General features: G+C 47.0%; 1 protein-coding gene across 1 annotated transcript; it reads right to left on the bottom strand.

Moving 5' to 3' along the window:
• Window positions 1–660: 660 nt before the first annotated feature.
• Window positions 661–5971, bottom strand: LOC149445391 (uncharacterized). Its single transcript, XM_089653824.1, has 4 exons — window positions 5807–5971; window positions 1109–1240; window positions 899–1022; window positions 661–782 (listed from the first exon to the last, which is right to left on the bottom strand). The coding sequence occupies exons 1-4, from the start codon at window positions 5969–5971 to the stop codon at window positions 661–663; spliced, it is 543 nt and encodes a 180-aa protein (XP_089509950.1).
• Window positions 5972–8980: the final 3009 nt, after the last annotated feature.

Below are 8980 nucleotides of genomic sequence, written 5' to 3'. Positions count from 1 at the left end.
CTTACTAGACCCGTACATGGAGAAGAATACCCAACTCACATGTCCCATGGGCCTAGGTAGAGCTACACCTACACTGACCAATCAGTGAGCAGTATGGGTGGAGGAATGGATTTAGTGTTCATGACCCACCTGTGCTGATCTCTGTAGGAGTGTCCTCCTCTATAAATGTCCCCGTTATTCCATCCTCCTCCATAGACTGCTGATCATCCCTCACATACGCCTCTTCTTCTTCTGCTTTCACCTCAACTTTTATATCTATCAGATCTTCACCCTAAACCAAGAAAATTAGAAATTTAACCAAAAATATATAAATATAAGATTTATGATTGTGACATCACATAAAAAAATCCACACATAGTCTCCACAAGTCCATGTTCTAGATGCTCCATCCCACCAACCTTGTAATAGTGAGGGATGGTGTGACCTTCCTGTGTGGATTCCCGGGAATACAGAGGACGGGGACATCTCTCTGGGGGGTTCCTGGTATTAGGTGGCTCCATCATATCCTTGTGTCCTTCTGAAAACTCCTCCATTACTCCATACTCCTCATCCTCCTCTTTATACTCTTCTTTAACATCAATATTATCATCCCCGAGGATTCCACTCTGAAAGATATAATAAAACATTCATTGTAACAAACATGCTGTGTATAAATCACAACTACCAATAATTGTCATCATCTACCTGATGATGGTGAGGGATGGTGTGACCTTCCTGTGTGGAATCCCGGGAATACAGAGGATGGGGACATCTCTCTGGAGGGTTCCCATGACTGGATCCATCTGTAGGAAACACACACACTGACTGAATCCATTGTTTCTATGTGTTTATCAGATGATGGGGGATCTAGGTGGATCCTCCGTACTGCTCTCTCCTTTACAATAAAGTCTCCTCTTACCCGGTGATGTGAGGGGCGGCTGATTGTCCATCATGACGTCCTTGTAGAGATCCTTGTGTCCTTCTAAATACTCCCACTCCTCCATGGAGAAATAGACAGTGACACCCTGACACCTTATAGGAACCTGACACACACAATGATACAGTCACCATCCAGACACATCCCTTGTCTGTTACTGGAGAATGTCCCAGAATTCCCGGCACCGCTCACCTCTGTCAGCAGCTCCATCATCTTCTTGGTGACTTCTAGAATCTTCTGCATGTTGTGTCTCTCAGGGTTTAGGGAGTCACATGGAGGCACTGTGATGGTCATATGATCACCTGACTTCAGAAGAGGAAATCTCTGTATTGAGGAACCAATAGGAATATCATGTTAGACTCCCAGAATCCTCCTCACCTCTCCGGTCAGGTCTGTGCTTTATTAATAGAGATAAGAGTGATGTCATGTGACCTCCCAGAATCCTCCTCACCTCTCCGGTCAGGTCTGTTTTATTAATAGAGATAAGAGTGATGTCATGTGACCTCCCAGAATCCTCCTCACCTTTCCGGTCAGGTCTGTGTTTTATTAATAGAGATGAGAGTGATGTCATGTGACCTCCCAGAATCCTCCTCACCTCTCCGGTCAGGTCTGTGTTTTATTAATAGAGATGAGAGTGATGTCATGTGATCTCCCAGAATCCTCCTCACCTCTCTGGTCAGGTCTGCATTTTATTAATAGAGATAAGAGTGATGTCATGTGACCTCCCAGAATCCTCCTCACCTCTCCGGTCAGCAGGTAGATGATCTCCAGGGTGAGGTTTAGTATCTTCTCAGTCATGTGACTCCGGTCCTCCTCCATCCTCATTGGTGCCATCATGTGATCTATACAGGTCTCCTTGTAGACGGATAACTTTGGGAAATGAAAGTAAGAATGCTTTGGATGGTATTGGTCACACAATAATAGGATGTGGATGTGAGGGGGGAATAGGAGGGTTGATGGACATTGAAGAACTACTCCCCCCATGGGAAGACATTTAGTCTGGACTGTTTAGGGTTTACTAAATCTTCAAGGTCCCGGGACTCTCTTGACTTGCTGCATCAGAAATCCCCTTTTCTCTGTTGGGTTTGTTTGGTCTCTGAACTGGTTTTGATGAGTATTAGATCTGCAGACAAGGAATGATAAATTTGATCCTTCCTATGACTTGTTTGCTCTGAGGCAGTGCTGTGAGGTCAATGTCGGCTCATCATGAGGTCCAGGAAGGGGAACTTGCTGGCCGGAATTGCTGGATAATCAGGATAATTGGCAGAACTCCGGCTGCAAGGCTCCAATCTCCAGCAGCCTGCTGACTGACAGGAGTGATGTCACTGTCACTCTCTGCAGTAAGAGAAGGGATTGGGTAGCAGGAGGATGGTGCTAGTGGAGTAGAGAGCTGTGGGGGAGGAGCCTGTTCTCATCTCTTCTATGTGTAGGTAGGAGGAGGACAGCAGGAGGAAGGGTTTGATCTCCTAGTTGCCAAGTATTCTGACATTTCCAGGACATTGTACAGAGTGGCAGTGGATTTTTCTGGCTCTGAATTCTATTACCGGGCACTGCCAGATTCTGTGGTATGGGAAGGTATTGGACTGTCCGCCCATTAAGCATTAATGCTATGCATACAGACCTCCCCAAGGACCAAGTGTCCTTCTTTGTTCTATTTTGTGTCTTGACCAGTGAGATGGTGAGGTGAAGACTTCCTACACGTGCTGACAGGAGTTCTTTAAGGAGGTCAGAAAAGTAAGTGAAGGTGGGGTGGGAGGACCATCAGAGACCAAGAGTTCCTATGAGCCCTAAAGCCCCCTCTTACCTCAGAGCCTTGCAGCCTGAATACCCCCTCAGAGGCCCCCACAGTCCTTCAGCCCCACTAACCTCTCAGAGTTGTTCAGCCCTATTACTTCCTAACAGACTCCCAAAGTTCTTCAGCTACTCCTCCTCCTCAGAGGTCCCAGAGTCCTTCAAAGGCAGGAAACCCTCAGAGGATCCAGAGTTCTTTAGTCCCACTACCTCCTCAGAGACCCCTCAGCTCCTCTACTTCCTTCAGACCCCTCAGTATTTCCCTCCCTCTGACACCAATGATGGAACATATTCTTCCTGGCCGGCTGGGGAATGTTTCCTTCCTCCTGAGCAGCAATGTAAGGGGCTCTATGCTCCATACTCCTGACCCCGGCACTCCATCATTGTGTTGGCTGCATAGTGTAATGATTGCCCATTGGCTGCCTGTGTAGTGTCATCATTGCCCTTTGTAGGCCATGTATGGTCAGGATGGTCCTTGTCTTGTCTATTTATTGTCAGTGCTGTTTGTTTAGAGGACCATATTACTAGAATTTATCTCCACAATGAGGAGAATGTTCCGGCCCCGGAAGTGGGGGAATGTTCTGCCCCTGAAGGGGTTCATCTGGGTTCCCACACTATATATGTGTGTATCATCATCTGCTGGAGATAAAAGACGTCACAGTGACTATGGAGGAAGAGGACGGACATGACTATGGAGGAAGAGGACGGACGTGACTATGGAGGAGGATGACGGACGTGACTATGGAGGAAGAGGACGGACATGAATATGGAGGAAGAGGACGGTCGTGACTATGGAGGAAGAGGACGGACGTGACTATGGAGGAAGAGGACGGACGTGACTATGGAGGAAGAGGGCGGACGTGACTATGGAGGAAGAGGACGGACGTGGCTATGGAGGAAGAGGACGGACGTGACTATGGAGGAAGAGGACGGACGTGACTATGGAGGAAGAGGACGGACGTGACTATGGAGGAAGAGAACAGACGTTACTATGGAGGAAGAGAATGGACGTGACTATGGAGGAAGAGGACGGACGTGACTATGGAGGAAGAGGATAGACATGACTATGGAGGAAGAGGATGGACATGACTATGGAGGAAGAGGATGGACATGACGGGGGGGTTACTGGGTGTAAATAGGAAATAACATCTTATTACCTCCTCTGCTGCTACTTCTGGTAACGTCTATTTTATACTTCAAAACCATCTGGAACATCCTGTCTGACATCACTTCCTGTCTGTACCTGACATCACTTCCTGTCTGTCTTCCATAGAGAAGTCCTGCCTGGGAAGAAGTGAGATCACCACCTTCTGGAACTCAGAGGAACTGCAGCCCCGAGAAACATCTGTAAGGCTCTGTTCACAGCTTTGTAGTTTGCTTTTTGCAGTGCTTTTCGCAGTTCATTTTGCATTTTTGCTATGTTTGTAAGGGAGAATGTCACCAGCACACCGAGGATCACCAATACGGGGCCAAAAGTTTTAATGAACGATCACAGTTACAGCAAGGCAATGTATCGGAGTCTCGCAGGACCCCTTCATCAGGCATGTGACGGAGGAGTCATGCAAGTCTCTGAAACATTGCCTTGCTGTAACTATGTGAACGTTCAGTAAAACTTTTGGCCCCATATTGGTGATCCTCGGTGTGCTGGTGATATTCTCCCTTACTGATTCTGTTTGGTTCCAGCCGACGGTCGCTGCAGCACCCACTTATACACACAGCCATTTATACACAGAACATGTGCGTTTGGATTGTACACTTGCATGTTGATACGTTTGTGATGCGTTTTTACTGAGTTTTGTGTTTTGTTCAGCTTTTTTTTTTTTCAAAGTGCATTTTTTTTTTTTTTTGCTGGGCAGAATAAAAATGCAAAAATGCACAACCATGCATTTCAGCAGATTCTCTATTGAACTCTATTGTAGCAAAATGCTGCTTTTTGCTTTTAAAAAAGTCCTGGGCCCTTTCCAAAAACACAGCAGCTCAAAAAAGCCTAGATGTGAACGTGTCCCATAGGAAGCCATGTTAAATTGTGCGATTCTGAAAATAGAAAGTACTAACATACACGTTGGTGTGAATGGAGCCCAAATAATCATTCCTGTAAAATATCTACCAGGGAAATTCATATATAACACAAGATAAGGAAGAACAAATCATTCTAGTTCTTATGGAACCAACACTTTAACAAAGATATTTTATTACATATAGAAGACAAATTAAAACAGATTACCTCTGAAATCAATCTTTTTGGTAAAGAAAATGTAAAAATATTCTTTAAAGTATAAAAATATCTATCAATCCACTGATAATGAAGATGTTAGACATAAATGACAAGGATGTAATGGTCACAGAGGAATGGTGGTGGAGATCTCTCAAAGTAAGAACACTTCCTTGAATGGTTCTATAAATAAAGAATGAATCCTGGAGGGAATAAAGCTGTAAAGCAATAAATAATATATAAACTGGGCCATCCACTTCATCCATAAAGACATTGTGATTGAAGATCTTCTAGATCACATAGAAGGAGGACTCATCCATGATTTCATACATTTGTTTGGAAGGATAGAACAATCCTCAGAAGGGAACATGTAGGATGACAGGAAAGGCTCCTGACTGGTGAGATCCTCCAAACATAATGATGACATCCATGAACTGGAGCGAGCTCGTTGGGGTGATAAAGCCAATCTGGAAACACTGTGTAGACGTTCTCCAAGAACTCAGCACACTCCAGGTGTGGAGAAAGTCTCCAGGTGGGTTTAGCCTGTCATTTATCATAGATACAAACACACTGTAACCGGGATGGATCACTATGCCATTTGCTCTCTTTTTTAGTCTGCTGGCATAGCTGTGTCCAAATTCGATAGATCTGTACCTATGATCCGCTGTGCTTTATTTCTCCTCCCGAGACCAACACTTCCTATCCTCCACCCTACAGCCATCATACTACACTGCAGTGTGGATGGGAAGAATACTCTCCATGGTGCAATGATAGAAACTGACCAGAATTCCTGGACACCAAAACACCAATCATATGAATGTGGAACTCTTTGGCGTAATCCTCTTTGGACATACTGCAAAAAGTTCTGCAATGCCTTCTCTTCTCACCTTGGAACTCCTATCTGAAGATATCAGCCTGTAAACTTGTACACAAAGGGCATTTACTCTGTCAAAGATCTGCTGAACAACACTTACATAAGAACGTTTCAGGATCTCAGCCTCACTTATTTTCAGGACCAGAAAGACTTCTACAAATTCCTCAGAATTAGACATATGCTACCTCACCTGCACTGGTGTGAGAACACTCAGCCCATGGGCCTCATAACACTCTTCAACAGCTCTACACCTTCCAGCTCCCATCTCTCTACCGTCTACCATCTACTCCAAAAACAAACTCATACGTCCAAACTCCCAACGATGGAATTCTGTAAAATCGGAACGCTAATTCTCTATCTTTTGAAAAAAAAAACTACATTTTCTCATTTCTGTTATAAAAAATATCCAATAAACTCAAATTTTGTCATAAATTTAGGCCAACATGTATTTTGCTATATGTCTTTGGTAAAAAAAAAATCTCAATAACTGCATATTAATTGGTTTGTGTGAAAGTTATATCATCTACAAACTATGGTATAGATAATGGAATTTACACAGCTTATACTTTCTGACTGCCATCACATTTCTTGAGGTGCTAAAATACCAGGATAGTACATACACCCCCAAATGACCCCTTTTCAGAAAGAAGACACCCTAAGCTATCTGCTGAGAGGCATGTTGAGTCCATGGAAGATTTATTTTTTTCTAAAAGTTTTTTTTTTTTACACAAAATTGTCACTTTAATGACATATTGCTCACACAAGCCATGGGTAAATGTGGAATTACACCCCAAATACATTCTGCTACTTCTACCGAGTATGGGGGTACCACATGTGAGAGACGTTTTGGGAGCCTAGCTACATACGGGAGTGTAACGGAAGCGTAGGCAGGACAGAACCCACGAAGAAGATGGGAAACACACAAAGCTTTATTGAACTCTGAAAGACACTCAATCAGGACAGTTCATGGCACTCCGCGACATGCGGCTTGTAGGGACACCCACGGTAAGTGGGCTCACGGGGACTCAAGGGGAGCTTGGCTTTGGCGTCTGGCCTCAACACAGCGTACTAAGGACAACAGGCTCACGGGGACCCAATGGGACTTTAGTTATGGGGTCTGGCCTAGCACAGCTCCCATCCAGCTTTCTAGGGACATCAGGCTCACAGGGACTCAACGGGACTCCAACTGTGGAGTCTGGCCTAGCACAGTTCCCACACAGCTTTCTAGGGACATCGGGCTCACGGGGACTCAAAGGGACTCCAACTGTGGAGTCTGGCCTAGCACAGCTCCCACCCAGCTTTCTAGGGACATCAGGCTCAAGGGGACTCAATGGGTAGCGATGCCTCAAGCACTCAGGGGCATCACAGTTAGCTATACTCTGGGCACGCCATGGGGCAGTTCAAGTAATGGTAGTCTAGGCGTGTAGTAGGGGCAGTTCATGACCCGGGTGTCTGTGCGCACAACAGGGACAGTTCATGACACGGGTGGTCGGTGCGCACAACAGGGACAGTTCAGGACACGGGTAGTTTGTGCGCACAACAGGGACAGTTCAGGACACGGGGGTCGGTGCGCACACCAGGGACAGTTCAAGACACGGGTGGTCTGTGCGCACAACAGGGACAGTTCATGGCTTCTAGGGACACTTACGATAGGTGTCTTGCAGGTGCTCAACAGCAGGAGGCTTCCAGAGGGATAGGCGACTTGCAGACGCTCAGCAGCAGGCAGCTTCCAGGGACAAAGCGGTCAGCAGGCAGTGCAGCTTCCCAGGGGCCCAACGATCAGCAGACAGGATGGCTTCCCAGGGGCCCAACGATCAGCAGATGGGATGGCTTCCCAGGGGCCCAATGATCAGCAGATGGGACAGCTTCCCAGGGGCCCAGTGATCTGCAGACAGGATGGCTTCCCAGGGACCCTCAGCAACAGACAGCGGCCCTCACAGTGGCCAGCTTCTCCAGTGCCCAGCAATCAGCAGCAGGGGCCCTCGTAGCAGCCAGGAACAGCAGCAGGAGTCATGGCCATGGGGTCTGACCTGTGGTAAGGGGGCTCATGCAGAGCACGCAGTGGGGATGCCTGCAGAGGCCCGGGCCACACCTCCCATGACTGTGGTGGCCCCAGGGACAGCAGCGGGAGGAAGAGAGCAAGCCTGGTCTCAAGCTGGCCTTTTAAAAGCTGTGTGGGATGCTTCCAGGTTGCCCCGGCAATGGCCAGCCCAACGCCGCATTGCCGGGCAATGAGGCACGTCCCTTGACAGGGGCTGCACTCTTGAGAGCCTTTGTCTGTCTGAGAGTACAGTCACGAGAAACTATCGTGCCCTGCACTGCACTCACCAGGGGTGCGCAGCGCCGGGTTAGCAGCCCCGCACCAGAATCCCTCAGTGAGGTGTCACTTCTCTCTGTCTATATGGCCATAGAGGTGTGAGGTCCGCCACAGGGGTCACTTCCTTCTCATCCTGCGCAGCCTGCCTTCACAGGCTGCGTGAGGATGTGAGGAGGTGACGAGGGGCAGGGGGGTGAGGTGACCCCCCTCATCCTGTGCAGCCCATCTTCAAAGGCTGCAACAGGATGAGGAGAGGGTGAGGGGACACGGGAAAGACACAGGCACTGGGGGGGGGGGTTTTGAACAAGGAGCAGGCACTCCATGACAGGGAGCCCGAAATCCAATGACCACTTTGAAAGCCTGAAGGTGCATAACTTCCTCATTTCACTTCCTCACTACCTATCAGTTTCGGGGGCCCTGAAATACCAGGATAGCACCAACCCCCCCAAATCAAAGGTCTGATATACAGGTTTGACCCCATATCTGACCAGCTTATTGGGGAGAAATAGTTTGAATGCAAGGTGGCCTAAAAAATTAATTAACACACATTTTTTTGGTGGGGAGTATAGACATCTGCACATTTTTGGTTAAGGTGATTTGTGAGGGGCTGAATTTTGTGGAGCCGGTCAAATTCAGGGTTACCCCAAGGATGACAGAGTGTATTGTCATTGAAATGCATAAAACACATTATACTCTCATATCTATGCCTGGCCATGGCAGCAGAGAACACGGCATATGATGAATCGGGTCTGCGGACAAATACAAGTGCAATAAATTTTTCTTATTAATGCCCATGTGGAGGTTTAGGACCAAAAAAAACCTAAATTCAGAAACTGTAATAGGTTTCCATGTGAACAGTCTGGCAAGGTT

The sequence above is a fragment of the Staurois parvus genome, unplaced genomic scaffold (assembly GCF_062004578.1).
Source record: "Staurois parvus isolate SC_StPar_1 unplaced genomic scaffold, SC_StPar_1.0 ptg000721l, whole genome shotgun sequence".
NCBI classification, from domain to species: domain Eukaryota; kingdom Metazoa; phylum Chordata; class Amphibia; order Anura; family Ranidae; genus Staurois; species Staurois parvus.
This window is presented reverse-complemented; position numbering and strand designations above follow the sequence as displayed.

Bases quoted from the DNA above. Each gene is read 5' to 3' on its own strand.
- LOC149445391 (XM_089653824.1), bottom strand. From the start codon at position 5,971: ATGTCTAATTCTGAGGAATTTGTAGAAGTCTTTCTGGTCCTGAAAATA. The intron at 1,023-1,108 runs GTGAGCGGTGCC...TGTGTGTGTCAG, and splicing joins TGATGGAGCTGCTGACAGAG to GTTCCTATAAGGTGTCAGGG. The intron at 783-898 runs GTAAGAGGAGAC...TGTTTCCTACAG, and splicing joins GCCGCCCCTCACATCACCGG to ATGGATCCAGTCATGGGAAC.